At 43.6% G+C, this 22,500-nt stretch overlaps 1 protein-coding gene across 1 annotated transcript in view; it reads right to left on the reverse strand.

Moving 5' to 3' along the window:
• Positions 1-5,799: 5,799 nt before the first annotated feature.
• LOC110519130 (protein piccolo-like) overlaps positions 5,800-22,500 on the reverse strand; it is a 65,684-nt gene continuing 48,983 nt past the window's right edge. Inside the window, exons 12-24 of the mRNA XM_036945556.1 lie at positions 22,488-22,500; positions 22,178-22,228; positions 21,921-22,051; positions 20,238-20,264; positions 17,786-17,879; positions 17,515-17,586; positions 17,037-17,336; positions 14,631-14,778; positions 12,626-12,764; positions 12,466-12,527; positions 10,416-10,550; positions 10,067-10,212; positions 5,800-6,374 (exon numbers count right to left, since the gene is read on the reverse strand). The exon at positions 22,488-22,500 is cut by the window's right edge and continues 226 nt beyond it. Coding sequence (XP_036801451.1) covers positions 6,231-6,374; positions 10,067-10,212; positions 10,416-10,550; positions 12,466-12,527; positions 12,626-12,764; positions 14,631-14,778; positions 17,037-17,336; positions 17,515-17,586; positions 17,786-17,879; positions 20,238-20,264; positions 21,921-22,051; positions 22,178-22,228; positions 22,488-22,500 — 1,462 coding nt within the window. The 3' untranslated portion in view covers positions 5,800-6,230. The remainder of the gene's footprint in view (positions 6,375-10,066; positions 10,213-10,415; positions 10,551-12,465; positions 12,528-12,625; positions 12,765-14,630; positions 14,779-17,036; positions 17,337-17,514; positions 17,587-17,785; positions 17,880-20,237; positions 20,265-21,920; positions 22,052-22,177; positions 22,229-22,487) is intronic.

Consider the following 22,500-nt stretch of genomic DNA (forward strand, 5'->3'; position numbering starts at 1 on the left):
TCTCAAATAAAACTGGAAGGACCTCGGTGTTACTCTGGACCCTGATCTCTCTTTTGACAAACATATCAAGACTGTTTCAAGGACAGCTTTTTTCATCTACGTAACATTGCAAAAATCAGAAACTTTCTGTCCAAAAATGATGCAGATACTTTCGGCTACCCGGATAATGCACTAAATAAACATCAGTTAGTGCTAAATACAGCTGCTAGAATCCTGACTAGAACAACCAATCTGATCTTATTACTCCAGTGCTAGTCTCCCTACACTGGCTTCCTGTTAAGGCAAGGGCTGATTTCAAGGTTTTACCTATCTCTCTGATTTGGTCCTGCCGTACATACCTACACGTCACAAGACGCAGGCCTCCTAATTGTCCCTAGAATTTCTAAGCAAACAGCTGGAGGCAGGGCTTTCTCCTATAGAGCTCCATTTTTATGGAATGATCTGCCTACCCATGTGAGAGACGCAGACTCGGTCTCACCTTTAAGCCTTTACTGAAGACTTCTCTTCAGTGGGTCATATGATTGAGTGTAGTCTGGCCCAGGAGTGTGAAGGTGAACGGAAAGGCTCTGGAGCAACGAACGCCCTTGCTGTCTCTGCCTGGTCGGTTCCCCTCTTTCCACTGGGATTCTCTGCCTCTAACCCTATTACAGGGTGCTCTTTCATGCCGTCCCTAGGAGGGGTGCGTCACTTGAGTGGGTTGAGTCACTGATGTGATCTTCCTGTCTGGGTTGGCTCCTCCCCCTGGGTTGTGCCGTGGAGGAGATCTTTGTGGGCTATACTCGGCCTTGTCTCAGGATGGTAAGTTGGTGGTTGAAGAAATCCCTCTAGTGGTGTGGGGCTGTGCTTTGGCAAAGTGGGTGGGGTTATATCCTTCCTGTTTGGCCCTGTCCGGGGGTATCATCGGATGGGGCCACAGTGTCTCCTGACCCCTCCTGTCTCAGCCTCCAGTATTTATGCTGCAGTAGTTTGTATCGGGGAGCTAGGGTCAGTTTGTTATATCTGGAGTACTTCTCCTGTCTTATCCGGTGTCCTGTGTGAATTTAAGTATGCTCTCTCTAATTCTCTCTTCTCTCTTTCTTTCTCTATCTCGGGGGACCTGAGCACCAGGACCATGCCTCAGGACTACCTGGCATGATGACTCCTTGCTGTCCCCAGTCCACTGGCCGTGCTGCTGCTCCAGTTTCAACTGTTCTGCCTGCAGCTATTGAATCCTGACCTGTTCACCGGACGTGCTACCTGTCCCAGACCTGCTGTTTTCAACTCTCTAGAGACAGCAGGAGTGGTAGAGATACTCTTAATGATCGGCTATGAAAGCCAACTGACATTTACTCCTAAGGTGCTGACTGGCTGCCCCCTCGACAACCACTGTGATTATTATTATGGTCATTTATGAACATTTGAACATCTTGGCCATGTTCTGTTATAATCTCCACCCGGCACAGCCAGAAGAGGACTGGCCACACCTCATAGCCTGGTTCCTCTCTAGGTTTCTTCCTAGGTTTTGGCCTTTCTAGGAGTTTTTCCTAGCCACCGTGCTTCTACACCTGCATTGCTTGCTGTTTGGGGTTTTAGGCTGGGTTTCTGTACAGCACTTTGAGATATCAGCTGATGTACGAAGGGCTATATAAATACATTTGATTTGACTTAATGCCCAATGTTACATATACGGAGCAAACTTTTAAGTGACTATACTTCGGCAAAAAATAAATATTTTTATTGAAATATTTCAGAAACTCACCTTTTTGACAACTTACGAGACCATTCGGAGTAATATAATTCACTTTTTTATCATTGTTGAAGTCCACCATTTTCAGCGCCAATCTCTAATAGTGTAATTCCAAAGATCGTGCATCAGATGGTGTCAAGTGTGTACTAGGATCTCTTCTTGACGATCGTGGCTTCCTTTTATGTATTGATCGGGTTCAGACACTTTACCAGGTGTTTAAAGACACTGTTACATATATGTAACATTGGGCTTTACAGGGTTAACAAGGTGATCAACTTTCCCATATTCATTTTCAGTACTTCAGTATTTGTTGCATGTATGATAATCAGCAGGATTTCAAGAACAATAATACACTTGAGATGATATTATGTTGGAATGCCTTGGTAGATGTATGCATAGCTTTCATCACATTTCACATACAAAAACATTGTCAGGAAATCAATGTACAAAGAAACACCCATCTTGTTTTCTTTGTACAGATATTTAATATTTAGACTTGGGGCAACAGCCGTTGTTTTTACAGCACAATTTGCATAATTTATCAATACCTCCTGTGTACAATCACAAAACCATGACATTAGATTTTTCTGTTTACATAGAAGTGGAAAACCAGACGGATTTTACAAGCATAATCTTTGTACAGTCAGCCTACATCTTTAAATAATCTGAGAATTACTCTTCAGAATTTCGTTCCCCTCGTAACGTTTGATCTCTCTATCTATCTTTTCTTTTTTAAATAGAATTTCCGGACACAAAAATAGTATGAACGAACCACCAACTAAACATGCAACATCCATTGTTGTGAGCACATTTAAATTCTCCTGCAACTACTTGAGTTGATAAAATAAGGTTTGTCTGTGTTTGTATACTCTGGTAAAACTCTGTTGTGTCCGGTGTCAGGGCAAGGTTTATAAGGTCTTTACTCCATCTAACTCCTGTAGGTATTCTGCCATGTCAAGAGAGTAACATACTGCTTGTGTTCTCATCCCCTGCTCATATGCGTTAATGTCAGATATCAAGGAAATCTTCGGTTTCCTCTTGTAGAAAAAAAATAGATGTATTTACAAGGTAGGATATAAAGAGATGGCATTTCTGTGTGTGTGTGTGTGTGTGTGTGTGTAGATCTTAGCTAGATAACACACATAGGAAAGGGAGGTCACTTTCAGGAGGACTTGGCCATGCATGGGTGTGGCATGAAGAAACTACTCACGCACGCTGGTATCAAAAAATATCAATTTCAGGTGGGGAACCATTTTAGATAGAACATCAAGTCATTACATTGTTAAACTTTTTTTGGTCATTTTTCAAATGACATATATACTGGAAAAATAAAACTATTCAAAAGTGGGGGTGCATAAAAACTGAAAAGCTAGAATCTGTTGGGAACGTGGCTCTGGTGTTAAGAAAGTGTCTCCTTAGATTCTAGTCTATGTGAAGAGTCACTACTGTGTGTGTGTGTGTGTGTGTGTGTGTGTGGTGTGTGTGTGTGTGTGTGTGTGTGTGTTGTGTGTGTGTGTGTGTGTATGTGTGTGTGTGAGTCTGCTGGGACATTGGGCTGAAGACTGAGTTTCTGGGTTGAAATACAAGCATTGGATAATTTTCTGAAAACAAAATACCTTTCCAATTAGCTATGTACCTTACATCTAACATTTGATGATGTAAAAAACATATGAAAACAACAGCTTATGTGCAATAAATAAAGTTGCATTTAACGGTATGTGAAAGCATACTTATAAAAATCAAAGAGCTATATGTTCTTATTCCCAAACTTGAAGGCAGTAAAAAAAAACTATACATGTGAACAATACACAAACAGAATAACCCATTGTCCACTAAAATGCATCGCTAATTCAGACTGTAGAATCTAGATTGATAATTCAGACACAGTCACAACACGAAGTCTATGTTGCATAGAATCAGCTGGAGAGAACCTGTGGTGTTTGGTCAATGTTTGGCAAAGATCAAAGGTCAAAAGGTCACCATTAAACCAACCAGCCCTCACACACCTTGACCCTAGGCAGGACATCACTCTGAGTGTGCCCTTTCAACTGAAAGCCACGTTACACACCTTCAAATCTCTTAGAGATGCACACTCATAACAAATAGCAGATGCACACCAGCTAAAATAAATGTGTCACCAGGACTATGACAAACATACCAAAACGTAATAATTTCTTATTTTTTTACCCCTTTTGGTCCCCAATTTTCATGGTATCCAGTTGTTAGTAGTTACTGTCTTGTCTCATCGCTGCAACTCCCGTACGGACTCGGGAGAGGCGAAGGTCGAGAGCCATGCGTCCTCTGAAACACAACCCAACCAAGCCGCACTGATTCTTAACACAGTGCGCATTCAACCCGGAAGCCAGCCGCACCAGCCGCACCAGAGGAAACACCATACACTTAGCGACCTGGTTAGCGTGCACTACACCCGGCCCGCCACAGGAGTCGCTAGTGCGCGATGAGACAAGGATATCCCTGCCGGCCAAACCTCACGACGCTAGGCCAATTGTGCGCCGCCCCATGGGCCTCCCGTTCGCGGCCGGCTGCGACAGAGCCCTGGGCTCGAACCCAGTCTCTGGTGGCACAGAACCCAGTCTCTGGTGCAGTGCCTTAGACCACTGCGCCACCCAGGAGCATTGTAGCATTTCTTAATCAAAGCAACTTTGATTGAACTCATGTTCAAACAATAGCCCCAGCTACCAACCTCTCCCCATAGAAAAACAGAGAGCCCAATAGGATAGTTTGTACCTAGACATGTGATGGAGATAGACACACCAACAGAAACCGTCCAAAGCATGCCGCATCCACCTACTCCCCACCCCACCCACCCATCCAATGTATAGATAGACTGTTTGGAGGGGACCCTGATATATGAACCATGGGACACACTTTACTATACACAGGCCAAGAGGGTAATCAAGTATGGTCAACTATATTATATTACTATCATTATCATTATCATCATTTATTTAATATATTCATTTGACATACTTATATATATTATATTTCTCTACGAGTGGGGACATACTGTATATTCATCTATACATTCGATAACTTGACAAAGTGCTAAGTAAAACATGAAAGTGTGCATGTGAAGAGATATTTCAAATGTGTGAATGTAAGGAGAAGTCAGAACTATGCTAGTCTTACGCATAGCAGTTCACTGTGTATCTTACTAGGAGGAAAACCAGGCTTGAATCACAGCTAAAACCTGTGCCCAATATTTCACATTTCAAAAATAATACGTTAAGCCACAATCATCCACAACGGATTGTCTGTGATAAGAATATATCTATTTATCTCTCACAACGACAGTGTACTCAACTATATACAAAGTCAACCTCAAAGGCAACAATGCAACTTTTCACTGTCACGTTCATTAGGTCACCCAGCAGAAAACATTTTGCAACTGAAAACTAAAATGAGCATTTCTTCCTGGACAACACCAGGTAGTCCCTCCTTGTTTCAGTCTGTTTCTTCCATTTGGTGCCTAATAAACATGACCCTGTGCACAAGACTACCCAGTCTGTTAAAACCACACCAATTATACTTAGAACAATGTTTATATAATATATCTGATATATCAGCATCTAAATTTACATCTAGAGAAAGAAGAGAAGGGGAAATATTGTTGTCCCAAAATGTAAAAACATGCTTGCCAAGGTCTTTGTACCTTGTGCCAGATGAGGGAGTCATTTCAAATCGAGAATTAGAATTAAAGTGAGAGTATGTCACAAAATATACTGTGCGTCCCTGGATAAAAAATTATTCATTAATCATTCAGTACTTAAACAATTGAGGAGAATAATCAATAAAACTCTAATAATCATAATTATAATACAAAAATAAGAGGTGCAATCTCCATATAATAAATCTTCAACATTTAATTCCCAAAATGCTTCATAAATTAATTAAATTCTTCTAACAATATACAAAGCCACGAGGGGAATCCACAGGTAGTTATAATTTCATTCATAAATAAAAACATCTCCAGTCAAATAAAGCAATGAGAGAATCTAAACATGTCCAACCCCTGTATTTATGTGTCAGTCTCTTACGATCATCTTTCTGTGTGGTGTGTTTGAATGTGTTGTTGACTGTGTGTGTGAGTGTATGTGTAATACCTGGTTGATTCTGTTCTTGCTTTGTTGCCTCAATGTCCTCCTCCCTGCCCTGGCTACACTACTTCCTGTAAACACAAGTTAATTTCCTGTAAACACATACCTACTTCCTCCCCACTAGCCAATCCCTAGTCACAGCTCAAGCAATTCAAACGCTGACCCCTGACACAAAACTCAAGATCCACAGGATACGGAAGAGATGTCTAACTCCCGCACCCTAACGGTCCTCGCCCGACCCCAATGCTGGACCTGTGAGTATGTCCAGTAGGTCCATAAAGAGTGGATCAGTGATGGCGACAGTAAACTCGAGCGCCCTAGCCATCCTCGTCTTTCTCTCTGCGAGTTAAGAGCCTATAGAATAGACAAGGTTAACAGTAGGTTCTTTAGGAGTGGATCTGAGCAGAGCTAGCCAGCAGTTTGTGCCAGCTGACCACTCGCTTCCGCACGTCCACCTTATCCAGCCAGATGTAGGCCTCTCCGATCAGGGTCTTCTTAATGAACTTCCCCCCATTGGACACCAGGAAGAGCTGGACAGAGGAGAGAGAAGAGTTAGACAACAGGAAGAGCTGGACGGAGGAGAGAGAAGAGTTAGACACAGGGAAAAGCTGGACAGAGGAGAGAGAAGAGTTAGACACAGTGAAAAGCTGGACAGAGGAGAGTTAGACACCAGGAAGAGCTGGACAGAGGAGAGAGAATAGTTAAACACCAGTAAGAGATGGACAAAGAAGAGATAGACACCATGAAGAGCTGGGCAGAGAAGAGTTAGACACCAGGAAGAGCTGGACAGAGGAGAGAGAAGAGTTAGACACTAGGAAGAGCTGGACAGAGAAAAGTTAGACACCAGGAAGGGCTGGACAGAGAAGAGTTAAACACCAAGAAGAGCTGGACAGAGTACCGGACCGCCAAGTCTAGGTCCAAGAAAGTCTAAATAGAATAGCTTAATCCCGAAGCCATAAGACTCCTGTACAGCTAATCAAATGGATTCCCTGACTGTTTGCATTGCTCCCCCCCCCCCCCCCCCCATGCTGCTGCTACTCTCTGTTATTATCTATGCATAGTCACTTTAATAACTCTACCTACAGTACTGTACATGTACATATTACCTCAATTACCTCGACATCGGTGCCCATTGACTCTGTACCGGTACCCCCTGCATATAGCCTCCTCAAATTGACTCTGTACCGGTACCCGTGTACATAGCCTCCTCACATTGACTCTGTACCGGTACCCCTGTATATAGCCTCCTCACATTGACTCTGTACCGGTACCCCTGTATGTAGCCTCCTCACATTGACTCTGTACCGGTATCCCTGTATATAGCCTCCTCACATTGACTCTGTACCGGTACCCCCTGTATATAGCCTCCTCACATTGACTCTGTACCGGTACCCCCTGTACATAGCCTCCTCACATTGACTCTGTACCGGTACCCCCTGTACATAGCCTCCTCACATTGACTCTGTACCGGTACCCCCTGTATATAGCCTCCACATTGACTCTGTACCGGTACCCCTGTATATAGCCTCCACATTGACTCTGTACGGTACCCCTGTATATAGCCTCCACATTGACTCTGTACCGGTACCCCCTGTATATAGCCTCCACATTGACTCTGTACCGGTACCCCTGTATATAGCCTCCACATTGACTCTGTACCGGTACCCCTGTATATAGTCTCCACATTGACTCTGTACCGGTACACCCTGTATATAGCCTCCACATTGACTCTGTACCGGTACCCCTGTATATAGCCTCCACATTGACTCTGTACCGGTACCCCCTGTATATAGCCTCTCACATTGACTCTGTACCGGTACCCCTGTATATAGTCTCCACATTGACTCTGTACGGTACCCCCTGTATATAGCCTCCACATTGACTCTGTACCGGTACCCCCTGTATATAGTCTCCACATTGACTCTGTACGGTACCCCCTGTATATAGCCTCGCTACTGTTATTTACTGCTGCTCTTTAATTATTTAGTATTCTTATCTCTGATTTTAATTTGAGGTATTTTTGTTGTATTTCTTAAAACTGCAGTTGGTTAAGGGCTTGTAAGTAAGCATTTCACTGTGGTAAGGGCTTGTAAGTAAGCATCACTGTGGTTAAGGCTTGTAAGTAAGCATTTCAGGCATTTCACTGTTGGTTAAGGGCTTGTAAGTAAGCATTTCACTGTTGGTTAAGGGCTTGTAAGTCAGCATTTCACTGTTGGTTAAGGGTTGTAAGTCAGCATTTCACTGTTGGTTAAGGGCTTGTAAGTAAGCATTTCACTGTTGGTTAAGGGCTTGTAAGTAAGCATTTCACTGTTGGTTAAGGGCTTGTAAGTAAGCATTTCACTGTTGGTTAAGGGCTTGTAAGTAAGCATTTCACTGTTGGTTAAGGGCTTGTAAGTAAGCATTTCACTGTTGGTTAAGGGTTTGTAAGTCAGCATTTCACTGTGGTTAAGGGCTTGTAAGTAAGCATTTCACTGTTGGTTAAGGGTTTGTAAGTCAGCATTTCACTGTGGTTAAGGGCTTGTAAGTAAGCATTTCACTGTTGGTTAAGGGCTTGTAAGTAAGCATTTCACTGTTGGTTAAGGGCTTGTAAGTAAGCATTTCACTGTTGGTTAAGGGCTTGTAAGTAAGCATTTCACTGTTGGTTAAGGGCTTGTAAGTAAGCATTTCACTGTTGGTTAAGGGCTTGTAAGTAAGCATTTCACTGTTGGTTAAGGGCTTGTAAGTAAGCATTTCACTGTTGGTTAAGGGCTTGTAAGTAAGCATTTCACTGTTGGTTAAGGGCTTGTAAGTAAGCATTTCACTGTTGGTTAAGGGCTTGTAAGTAAGCATTTCACTGTTGGTTAAGGGCTTGTAAGTAAGCATTTCACTGTTGGTTAAGGGCTTGTAAGTAAGCATTTCACTGTTGGTAAGGGCTTGTAAGTAAGCATTTCACTGTTGGTTAAGGGCTTGTAAGTAAGCATTTCACTGTGGTTAAGGGCTTGTAAGTAAGCATTTCACTGTTGGTAAGGCTTGTAAGTCAGCATTTCACTGTTGGTTAAGGGCTTGTAAGTAAGCATTTCACTGTTGGTTAAGGGCTTGTAAGTCAGCATTTCACTGTTGGTTAAGGGCTTGTAAGTCAGCATTTCACTGTTGGTTAAGGGCTTGTAAGTAAGCATTTCACTGTTGGTTAAGGGTTGTAAGTAAGCATTTCACTGTTGGTTAAGGGCTTGTAAGTCAGCATTTCACTGTTGGTTAAGGGCTTGTAAGTCAGCATTTCACTGTTGGTTAAGGGCTTGTAAGTAAGCATTTCACTGTTGGTTAAGGGCTTGTAAGTCAGCATTTCACTGTTGGTTAAGGGCTTGTAAGTAAGCATTTCACTGTTGGTTAAGGGCTTGTAAGTCAGCATTTCACTGTTGGTTAAGGGCTTGTAAGTCAGCATTTCACTGTTGGTTAAGGGCTTGTAAGTAAGCATTTCACTGTTGGTTAAGGGCTTGTAAGTAAGCATTTCACTGTTGGTTAAGGGCTTGTAAGTAAGCATTTCACTGTTGGTTAAGGGCTTGTAAGTAAGCATTTCACTGTTGGTTAAGGGCTTGTAAGTCAGCATTTCACTGTTGGTTAAGGGCTTGTAAGTCAGCATTTCACTGTTGGTTAAGGCTTGTAAGTCAGCATTTCACTGTTGGTTAAGGGCTTGTAAGTAAGCATTTCACTGTTGGTTAAGGGCTTGTAAGTAAGCATTTCACTGTTGGTTAAGGGCTTGTAAGTAAGCATTTCACTGTTGGTTAAGGGCTTGTAAGTAAGCATTTCACTGTTGGTTAAGGGCTTGTAAGTAAGCATTTCACTGTTGGTTAAGGGCTTGTAAGTAAGCATTTCACTGTTGGTTAATAGCTTGTAAGTAAGCATTTCACTGTTGTATTCTGCACATGTGATAAATACAGTTTGATTTGAGAGAGAGAAGAGTCATGTTTAGAACAGACATCTAGCAGACACTTTTATCCAGAGTATTCTTGGTAACCAGGACCCAACATTGCGTGCGTGCTAGCTGGCCGGCTACTCGATTTATGTAACTTTCTGTCACAAGAGTTCATATCCAGCGTGACACACAGAGCATGTGATATAGGGGGCCGCAGTACAGCACACATACGAGCATCCTACGTATTATACTTTAAATGACATATAACAGTATCTAAGACAAGAAAAGAGATGCACGAGGTAAATAGACATTCAGGCAGGCAGACAGACAGACCTGCAGAGAGTGGCCGGTGGGGTTCATGCAGAATCTGAAGGTCTCGTTGAAGGAGGGCTCGCGGTCGTGACGACATACCCGGGTCTTCTTCTTGATGATCCTCTTCTGGGTCGCAATGTTCACCACATACAGCTTCACATAGAGGTCTGTAGACACACACACATATGAGCACACACTACGTTGGTCACAAAAGAGTTATCTTCTATTTTCTGAAACAGTCTGTGTGTGTGTGTGTGTGTACCTGAATTCACAGGTATCTGTACCATTTGAGTGTTTGTGTGTGTGCGAGCGAATGTGCATCGACATGAGTGTGTAAACGTGTGTAATGTACATGTGCATGTAGCAGTACCTGGCAGGTGGTCTGGAGACTTGAACTTGTAGGTGATGTTTCTGCACTGGAGAATCTCCAACACCAGCTGGTCTCCCTCTGTCTTCAGCTCCTTCCTCAGAGCTATCTTGATCTCTCCCATTACCTGGGTCTTACCTACACACACACACACACACACACACACACACACACACACACACACACACACACACACACACACACACACACACACACACACACACACACACACACACACACACACATACACATTAATTCACATATACACACACACATACACACACACACACACACACACACACACACGTACACACGCACACACACACACACGTACACACGCACACACACACACGTTAATTCACATATGCACACACACGGTGGAGGTCGGTGCCATTTAAAAATTAGGGAGGACGATTATTTTTTTTACGAGCATGGCCTTATTTCTATTACAGCATATTGGATGACTGTCATTCATATTCCATTCACCCAGTTCAATGTAACAGCAATAGGTTTAGCTACTACATTTGAGCAATCAAAGTGACAGACATTGACACATTCACTCTTGCCTGCCTCTAGCTGAGCTAGGGTGTAATCATTAGTCCAACAGTTGAATATGACAGTTTTCATTCGACAAATTCAGGTATGTTGATCCCCCGTTTGTTCTGTTTGCTCCCGTTTAAGATTTTTCTTTTCAACAGAATCGGCGGAATGAATACACCCGTGATCACATGCAAACACAGTTCACTTTGATCCCTTTGATCGTTGTGTAATCCCTTACCACATCTACGTGCTCTCCTCCTCTCACCTTTCCCTTCCCTTGTGGACTTCAGTGCACAACACATTAGCTGCTTGTGACCAGGCTAAAAACAAATCCAAGCCAAACCTTCATATCATAACCGCTAACTGCTACACACAGCCTACATCGTTGTCACCATATTAACATCATAGTCAACAAAGCTACTAAAACTAATGCGTTAGTAAACCCGCTATAATCATGCAGTACAGTGTACAGTCAGCAGCAAGCAGTTTAGCAGTTACACCGGCGGGCCCCTGTGGCAATACATTTATAAAATCAAAAGCTTACCTTGACTTGGAAAAGTTCCAGTGTTGGATAGCCATATCCAGCAAGCTAACATAAGATCCCTCTCTGTTTGAGCCAGTTTGTTTGACTAAACTAGCTAGCTGCATTCACTAGCTAAGTGAAAGTGAAAAAAATACAACTAAATATATCGCTATATAAATGTTCAACTATTGTCTTTCTCTTTGAGTCAACTACTTACCACATTTTGTGCACTGCAGTGCTAGCTAGCTGTAGCTTATGCTTTCAGTACTAGATTCATTCTCTGATCCTTTGATTGGGTGGACAATATGTCAGTTCATACTACAAGAGCTCTGATAGGTTGGAGGACGTCCTCTGGAAGATGTCATAATTACTGTGTAAGTCTATGGAACGTGGTGAGAACCAATAGCCTCCTAGGTTTTGTATAGAAGTCAATGTACCCAGAAGGGGACGGAAATTAGCTGTGCTCCGGCTACACCATATTGCTTGCCTACAGAGTGCTGTTGAGTGTACCGTAGACCTTCATTGCAAAACAGTGTTTTAATAAATGATTTGGTGACGTGAATATATTTAGTATAGTTTCATGTAAAAAGCATAACTTTTTTAATGTTTCACTATTTGAATGAAATTCAATAACGATGATGGTCCTCCCCTTCCTCCTCTGAGGAGCCTCCACTGACCACTAGAGTGTTCCTTCCATGACACGTGTCAGTACTGTATGAAGTATGCTCACAAGGTCAGATGAATGTGACTGGTGCTGTCACTTCCTGATGACTTCACACCAGTCACAACACTCACATTGGGATTCAACTAAACCTGCCCTAGAGAGCAGACAGCTAACCATAGTTACTTCTGAGGGATGTGTTGACACATACTGTACACACTGAAGCTCACAGGGGACATACTCACAACCTATACACACACATGCATGCCACACCATAGAATTTCGCTTTCCACCTCCAGGTGGTATACACACACACCACTGTGACTTACCCTCAGAGTCCATATGGCCCATTGGTGACATCATCACGTCGGTGCCATTTGGAATCTTCCCACTGTCCGGAACAAGATCATATCAAAATACAGAAATATACACACTGAGTGCACAAAACATTAGGATGTAAAATACAGTATATACAATAACCAAACTCACAACCGAGGGACCTGGAAGATGGCACTGTCCACGGCATTAGTCCCACCCTCATCCTCCAATAGGCTGTGAGCACTGCCACTCAGACCACTGTCCAATGAGGCGGCTGTTACCGGGGCGTCGCCGGACCTGCCGGGCCGTGCTGTACGGAGATTGGACGACACAAGTCATGAGAGAGAGAGAGGGAGCCCTATATAGGCCTGGTTGAGAACGTACTGCCTTATGTGGGTGCACTATAGGTCTCAATAAAGGCCTGGGTAACTGTCTCCTTTGGTTTCCAGTGTTGATATAGTATTACAACACCCATGCCTACTGTTACTATATAAATATTATTTAGCACTTTGAGTGTGATGTATAGCTCTTCCACTTCATGTGACATAACATTGTGTGTGTGTGTGTGCGTGTGTGTGTGATCTACAGAATAAGGGCAGCCAACAACTCTCCTCCAATACACATCACATTGTTATTATGAAAAGCACCACAATACTATAGAAGACAGGCATGAAACATACACATATGGGCAGATGTAGTGGCATACGTTACAGTATCATCCCTCACACATAAACGGGACAACATTTTCAAACCGCTTCATCATTGGACACACAGAGAGAACACAAAGGACATAGACACATAACGATCCAGAGAAACAGTATCAAACATTAAGCAACATAAATATGTTCACAACAGACCAAACAAAAGGCCCACAGACCCTATTACGCATTAGTAATCTAAATGTCGGACTAAGTGTGTGTCTCTGCTTTGTGGGGATAACTAATCATTTTACTCTACAACACATTGATGTAAAGTTACTTAAAGCAATTTTACATTTGTTATGCAATCATCACAATTACATCTTAGTAACTGATCGTAGTTTCAAAACTTGAATGGTTTAAATGCCTATTTATGTGTTTGCTTTGCAAAAGTTAGGTATAATAAATGCACTGTTTATATTCACAGCAACTTCTACAGTAAGTAAGTGTGTTACTGACTGGGTTTGACCTGGGTCTTTCTTTGTTCCACAAGACTGTGTTAGCCAGCTGAGCTAAAGCCTAGGCATTAGCTCTGAGATCTAAATGCCCAAAACAAGTTCAAATTCACTTCTTTAGGTCTGGCAAGGTATACACAAAACCACCTCTGTCACATAAGTGCAGTGGTGAGATAGATATAGAGTATGACTTGTGGTTGTGAATGGCGTGAGCGTGGGATGTGTGAGTCACGTGACATGAAACTGGATCTATGCCGACGCTCTTCTCTCAGGCCTCTCGACACGATAAGAAAAAACAAACGTTTGCTAATACCATTTAATGACCCAAGGGAGGAAAACGGAGTAAAAACGTGTACAGGTACTTTATAAAATTTTAAAAACTGCCCTGAGTGCTGATTGCTGACAGCCGTGTTATATCAGACGTATACCATGGGTATGACAAAAAAATGTATTTGTACTGCTCTAATGATGTTGGTAACCTTTTTATAATAGCAATAAGGCACCTCGGGGTTTGTGATATATGGCCAATATACCGCAGCTAAGGGCTGTGTCCTACGCACTCCGCATTGCGTCGTGCTTATGAACAGCCTTCAGCCGTGGTATATTGGCCATATACCACACCCCCTCGGGCCTTTTTGCTTAATGGTTTTATGGTAATTGCTGTCAAAGCCTGATTTATTGTTAGGGAACAATGCCGGAGCCCTGGATTGATAGCCTATTTCCTGGTATTAGCAAACTGTGTCCGCGGGTCATTAAGAAATTGTGTCTCGCTGCATGAATCTCTGGTTGTGTGGCTGGTTGTGTGGCTGTGTGTTAGCTCTTTCTGTCTCTCTCTCTCTGGTCACAATCTCTCCTAATATCCCTTTCTGTCTGTTGTACCTTGTCAGATCTATTTTTTGTCTGTTGTATTGTGTCAGATCTCTCTCTTTCTGCAGGTGTGCGTTAGTAGTATCCCAGCCTGTCTCTCTCCGGCTGCAACAATCTTTGCAGTCAGTCACACGACAGAAACGTTGCGACTCTCACCTCCTTCTCTCTGTGGCCTCTCTTCAGACATGGCTTTCCTGAAGGTCAGGTGTCTGCTGTCTGCTTGGCTCCCAGTGGCCGATGCTGCCGGGCCCGGCGGGGCGGGGAGCGAATCGGATTGGGCTTTCTGAATGGTGAGGCACGCCCACTATGGTGTGTCTGTGGTGCCTCAGGGAGAGGCGGCCTCTTTGGGCTGGGGGGTAGGAGACTGGAGGGCGTAAGGGGCGCAGGCGCGGGACAGGGTCACGCCAAGTGGGTAGAGGGCAGAGGTCAAGGCCGGGGGCAGGGGGCGGGCAAGATGGAGACTCAGAAAGCAGGAATATCATCACCATTGAAACCAGCTTTACTGTCAGTCACATGCAGCCACAGAGGTGCTGTGCACAGTCGCCCGGCCCTCCACATCACATAGGGGTGGGGCGTCTACGGATGTGCATTGTGCTCCAAAATAAGAAAAAGAAGGGTGGGTGGGAGAGGGGCAGCGGACTGCATGCACAGCCATATCCGAGTGGACTAGCTTCAGAAAGCCGGACATTTTGGTATAAAACAGAAACCAAAATAAGTCCAAAACACAGGGAAAAAAAGGTATAATGAAATTTAAACAGAGGGAGAGGGTTAGGTTGGGAGACTTTCTTCTGAGTTCATCGTTGTAAATGCTTGGATTAGGTAGTTCAAACGATTCAAGTGATATCTAAGTGTAATTCCTAGCCTTCCCTCTCTTGGACCCATGACACCATGACTTGTCCAAACTGAATCAAATATACTGTGTCTACTAATCTACTGATTCTTCTGTGTGTACCATGGTAGTCAATGGCTTGATCAATCATGTGAGAGCACTGGCAGTGGTACTGTGTTCGGACACTGATTGACAACTGGTCCCAAAGTGATTTTTCAAAAGCCCTACTTGTTTGTCGGGAGTCAGTCTTGTTTAAGATCATCATTGTCATTCTGTGACATTCTGTTAACTGTCTTACAAAATGTAATTATACAAGAACATTTAAAAGAATGTTTGAAACAAACTTGGTTTAAGGGAGGATGATTATGCCTGCAACCTTAGGATTCGTTATTTAAATGTTTAGTTCCAATTTATGATCTATTTTAACAGAGGGTTTAGTTTCTGTTTTTAGAAACGTTAGTTTAGTTGTAGTAATTGTACATTTCCTTTTTATCAACCTTTTAACCAATGAAGTATAAAATGTTTTTAACAGCAATCTTTGTGGCTCTGGAGGTTCATTGAAACAGGGTAAACTGAGGAGTAAACTTTAGTGTAAACTCTAAAACAAGAAGTGCTAGAATACGGTAAGTGTGATGCTGGATCTACACACCGTGGGAACATACAGAAGAGAAGCAGTGAGGGGGGGGAAGTACGGAAGGCACCAGAAGTAGGACAAATTTAAAAAAGGAGGGGGAAAAAAATAGAAGGAAAAGGGGAAGAGAAAACAAAGAAAACAGCTCAAACTGGACAGAAGGGGGAACAGATGAGCGCGAGGCGGCCATGCTGCGGAGGCTTTATTTGTGTCTTTTACTTGGTGGAGGCGGTGCTGTTGCTGCGGAGCCGGAGCTTCACCCGTTGCTACAGCGACACCGCCGGCGCCATCCTGCTGGTGTTGCCTTGCACTTTTGCGAGGCGCCGCACGTGGAGCCGCGCGTGGCGTATGTTGGCTGTGGCCCTCGGACGGGGAAGGCTTCGATGTGCCGGGGCTACTGTGAGATTTCTCAATAGTGGGCACCTGCGTGTCTAGAACAACCAAATTCACCAATTACCATCTATCATTACCATTAAAGCTACCATCTGTTGTTGTGCTCTTCTGTTTTTTACATCAGGGCTAGATAGCTACTAAGCTACATGCCAACTTCTGTAGCGTCCTGTTTGAATGACCCTTTGGAAGTGGGTATTTTCCAATTGTTTGGGCCACATAAGTTTTCCACTTAAATTTGGAGTTTTTCCAATTAAGTTTAGGGTTAAGACTGAGGAGGTGGGGGTTGTTTTCAAAGCCTTCCATGGCCATGTTGTGTAAGGACAGGAATGGAGGAAGCTGAGGGTAGGAAAAGTCTGAGCTGAGTGGAGTCATGGCAACAGCAGAAAATAAAAACATGGCAAAGCAAAGAGCATGAATCCAAAGCTATAATGGATGAGTCTGAATAGTGAGGGAGAAGTGACAGAGGGGGGATAGAAAGAGAGACAGAGAGAAAGAGAGAGACAGGCAGAGATAGCTAGGCAGACAGAGAGAGAGACAAAGACAGCTAGAGAAAATGAGAGAGAGAGAGAGAGAGAGAGAAAGAGAACAAGGGAGAAAAGGAGAAAGGGAGAGAGAACCAGAACAGGTACAGATAGAGAGAAAGGAGTAGGGTAGGTTGTTCGTGATGACTAAGAGGCCAGAGGGAAGGGAAAGACAGAACCTCTCCTACCCTTGGCGGGATCAGGGAAGATCCCATGGCTCCGGCTCTTGATGACCGACGACTTGGGCGGGTCCTGGTTCCCATGGGCGGGTGTTTTGGGGGAGGCGTGCTGCGAGGGGGGCTTGGGGGAGTCCTGGTTACCGTGGGCAGGGGTTTTGGGGAGGCGTGCTGCGAGGGGGGCTTGGGGGAGTGCTGGCGCCCCTGTGCTGAAAGGGAGCGCCGGTGGTGCTCTCCCTCACTCTGTTCCTTCAGAGGGAGCCAGCGTGCGACGTTGTCCATGTTAGCTGTGTTGGACAGGTCCATCAACACCTAGAGGAACACCCACATACATCTCCTTTAACATCAAGAACACCCACACACATCCCCTTTAACATCAACCTCACATAGTGGATGGCTGCTTCTTATAGGAAACTTACAGCAGCATCACAGTAATGTATGTCACCCTCACTGAAGTGCTATGGACAAAATGCATGTCTCTCTCTCTCACCTCTCCCAGAAAGTCGTTGGAGGAGCACTTGTCGTAGTCCCACACGCTCACCTCCAGCAGCTTCTTCCTCAGCTGAAACACAGCGCACACACACCACACACACAGACACACACCACACACACACACACACACACACAGACACAGACACACACCACACACACATTATTATTCCTCTAAACTCACAAATGCAGTATTCACAGTAGCCAGCACACATCAAACACACAGGACATTGTGGTTATCCCAAAAGCAGTTAGTGATACTGTAGCAGTACCTGTTCCAGGTGGATGTTCTTATAGATAACAGTCTGGTTCCACTCTGGGTTCAGACTCTGGCCAGCTTGTTTTGATCTCCTCTTATTCTCAGCACTGGAATCACACACAGACAGAGCAGGCCATTAGCAAGGTATGAACACACACACTCATACTCACACACTCACACATACAGTGCCTTGCGAAAGTATTCGGCCCCCTTGAACTTTGCGACCTTTTGCCACATTTCAGGCTTCAAACATAAATATATAAAACTGTATTTTTTTGTGAAGAATCAACAACAAATGGGACACAATCATGAAGTGGAACGACATTTATTGGATATTTCAAACTTTTTTAACAAATCTAAACTGAAAAATTGGGCGTGCAAAATTATTCAGCCCCCTTAAGTTAATACTTTGTAGCGCCACCTTTTGCTGCGATTACAGCTGTAAGTCGCTTGGGGTATGTCTCTATCAGTTTTGCACATCGAGAGACTGACATTTTTTTCCCATTCCTCCTTGCAAAACAGCTCGAGCTCAGTGAGGTTGGATGGAGAGCATTTGTGAACAGCAGTTTTCAGTTCTTTCCACAGATTCTCGATTGGATTCAGGTCTGGACTTTGACTTTGCCATTCTAACACCTGGATATGTTCATCATTGAACCATTCCATTGTAGATTTTGCTTTATGTTTTGGATCATTGTCTTGTTGGAAGACAAATCTCCGTCCCAGTCTCAGGTCTTTTGCAGACTCCATCAGGTTTTCTTCCAGAATGGTCCTGTATTTGGCTCCATCCATCTTCCCATCAATTTTAACCATCTTCCCTGTCCCTGCTGAAGAAAAGCAGGCCCAAACCATGATGCTGCCACCACCATGTTTGACAGTGGGGATGGTGTGTTCAGCTGTGTTGCTTTTACGCCAAACATAACGTTTTGCATTGATGCCAAAAAGTTCAATTTTGGTTTCATCTGACCAGAGCACTTTCTTCCACATGTTTGGTGTGTCTCCCAGGTGGCTTGTGGCAAACTTTAAACAACACTTTTTATGGATATCTTTAAGAAATGGCTTTCTTCTTGCCACTCTTCCATAAAGGCCAGATTTGTGCAATATACGACTGATTGTTGTCCTATGGACAGAGTCTCCCACCTCAGCTGTAGATCTCTGCAGTTCATCCAGAGTGATCATGGGCCTCTTGGCTGCATCTCTGATCAGTCTTCTCCTTGTATGAGCTGAAAGTTTAGAGGGATGGCCAGGTCTTGGTAGATTTGCAGTGGTCTGATACTCCTTCCATTTCAATATTATCGCTTGCACAGTGCTCCTTGGGATGTTTAAAGCTTGGGAAATCTTTTGTATCCAAATCCGGCTTTAAACTTCTTCACAACAGTATCTCGTACCTGCCTGGTGTGTTCCTTGTTCTTCATGATGCTCTCTGCGCTTTTAACGGACCTCTGAGACTATCACAGTGCAGGTGCATTTATACGGAGACTTGATTACACACAGGTGGATTTAGTCATTAGTCATTTAGGTCAACATTGGATCATTCAGAGATCCTCACTGAACTTCTGGAGAGAGTTTGGTGCACTAAAAGTAAAGGGGCTGAATAATTTTGCACGCCCAATTTTTCAGTTTTTGATTTGTTAAAAAAGTTTGATATATCCAATAAATGTCGTTCCACTTCATGATTGTGTCCCACTTGTTGTTGATTCTTCACAAAAAAATACAGTTTTATTTCTTTATGTTTGAAGCCTGAAATGTGCAAAAGGTGCAAAGTTCAAGGGGGCCGAATACTTTCGCAAGGCACTGTATACACACACACACACACACACACACACACACACACACACACACACACACACACACAAAACATAGAAATTCAGGGCACAATAGCACAATGTTAGGGTGCAGGGCACAATGAAAGGAAGTAGCGAGCTATGTTAAGATGTAGGGCACAATGTAAGGGTGTACGGAACAATGTAGGGCACAATGTAAGGGTGTACGGAACAATTTAGGGCACAATTAAAATGGAAGACTAAAGGGAACAACACTGGATACAACGGATATCACAATATCAAGAACAACGTCAGGGTGAGGTACAAAGTAAAACACAATATTAGAACAACAATTTAGGGTATTTGATATGTCTGACAGACATGTAGGGAAATGAGTTATGGGAAAGTGGGGAATCATATGTTAGGTCATATCGAGGTGCAGTCTACTGTAGTATGCATATTAGAACACAATCTAAGAAGGTAGGGAACAATATGAGGGCATAGGGCAGAAGTGTACAATGCATGGGAGTGGAAAGGTGTTAGAGTGAGTATATAGTGACTTGCTGGGGTTATACCCTCGTCACCAGCACCACATGCATTGGGCCCTGAGCCTTCAACTCAATCGTCATCACAATCCAGGTCCAACCTTACTACAACCTAACAGCAACCATCAAAGTCAAAAGTCAGAGTGGGCAAATCACATACCTGGCATTCTGGACAACCATGACCTGACTGAATGGGTCCAGCATGCATTAAATATAAGAACAGCATACAAAAACAAGAGTCAGTGTCAGGGGGGTTAGGAGTGTGTGTGGGGTGTGTGTGGATGTAGTTTTGGTGGAGGGGGGGGGGGGGTTAAGTGAGCAGTGAGGGTTCAGGTGTGTGGTGGGGGGGGGGGGGGGGGCAGTGTGGTGTGTGTGTATTTGGGGAGGTCAGTAACAGGGAAGTGGGCATGGGGCACAGGATGTGTGTTGGGGCAGTGAGGGAGGAATGTGTCTGTGTGTATTGTGAGTGTGCATTTTCCCCCAGCGTGTGTGTGCTTGTATATGCATGTGTGTAACACTATACAAGTCCAGTGGTCCCTAAGGACTCCATAGAGAAGGGTAGGTAGGGTAAGTGGGAGAGCTGATTACAACATGACATAATCACATTGAGCACTGAGATCCAGACGGCTACAGTGTGGATCGTATTACAAGCTATTATGAGTCTTATCGATTTCCCTGCTCTATTCCGCCTAGCAACAAGAGCAAAGGGGAAAACTCAGCAGAACTACATGGCAAAATATAACATAATTTACATCACGTTTAGGGTATTACATGTGTGTCGTTTGACGCTGATTAGGTGTTAATGACTCCCTTCATAAAAACTAGGTATCAAATGTCTACATAGAAACAGTTCCTAGAATGGTAATTACATTTCATGTCATGTGACAGGCTTGTAACAGGTTTATCACAGTGGCATGATGGAATTGATCTGACATCAGGTGTGGGTGCATAGAACACAACATGCATGCCATGGCCAGCTAAAATCAATCGTAAATCGATTTTAAGATGAATGGGAGTTCTTTTTAAGCTTTCCAAAATGGCTTCCTTTTGAAGTGGTTGGTTTTAATGGTAATCTTGGTTCTAGGCATTTCTTCCGTATGAATGCGTTTGTCTACATGACCTGAAATTCACAATGCCTTTTACACACGTGAAACACCCTGAAACTAAACGAATCACCTTTCCAGTGTTTTATATACACTTAACACAATTACAAGAACACTTTACCACACAACCATTCAACACTGCTATCGATAATGCTTCCACTACGATATGACACAGTTCATTATTAACTCACGGTGATGCACATCCGACAAGGAAATGCTCTGGTAACATTACAGAGCATAGATACATGGACAGAGCACAGCAACAGAGCAAGGATGAGAAGTGAAAGAGTTACATAATGGCAGTAGTGTGTAGGCTACTATCGGTGATCTGTGAAGTATACTTAACTTCTCTCACCAAAGAGATTGTTCTCTCCTTGACTTGACTAGTTCCAGTGTTTCTGTCCCTACCTCTCTGCTATAGCCTAGAATCCAAACGGAATACCACTCCTCACTGCCTGCCTGCAAACTAAACTCAATATACTTTCATTTCAAATTTAAAAAAAAGTGATATTCAGTTTGGATTCCAGACCAGCTTTCTTTCTTTGGTAGGGTTGCAGAATTCTTTTAAGTTTCCCAAAATTCCCAAGTTTCCCAGAAATCCGGATTGGAGGATTCTGGATAAGCCGCTTATTCTCTCCTGACTCCAAGAATCTGCCAGGATTTTATTTAGAAACCTGGGAATTTTGTGAAAGTTATCCGAATTTTGTAAACCCTGCTGTTAGCTTATCCAACAGACTCACCCCCTCCCCGGTAGGAGGTAGACTTTGACGAAGGGGTCGGAGTAGCCGTTGTTGTCTCGGGGGGCCAGGTTCCTGGCTTGGAGCACGTGAACAATCAGGTTCCCCAGCTGCTTGTCATAGTTGATTTGAAGCTGCAAAATCAAGAGACGGTGGAATCTCAACGAGACGGCTGGCCTTAGTAAAACACCTTATGAAGTGCATGGATATACAAGCAGTGGTGAGTCAAGGAATCTCAAAACAAGGCTTGGTCAGCTGACCTGTATCTCTCCAGTAACAGGGTGGGATTGTGTCTTCACTGGTTCCGCAGACTGGAAGATGACAGAAACACATTTAGAAACAGTAAGTGTGTGTGCATGTAAAGAACTGTCGATGAGTACAGAATTATGCATACGATTAGTTAGAAACACTTTCAAACTAAAAGGCATACAACATACAGTATGTGCCAATATAGAATTGCCTCTATTGAAAATTAGACAGTTCTTTTGAACATAAAATATGTTCTAGTCATGCAACCAGAAGATGACGCCTGTGTTCAATTTAGCTCCACATCATCCTCCACCCGTTCACCTTGCTGCTGTGG

Source organism: Oncorhynchus mykiss, chromosome 15, assembly GCF_013265735.2.
Source record: "Oncorhynchus mykiss isolate Arlee chromosome 15, USDA_OmykA_1.1, whole genome shotgun sequence".
NCBI lineage: Eukaryota > Metazoa > Chordata > Actinopteri > Salmoniformes > Salmonidae > Oncorhynchus > Oncorhynchus mykiss.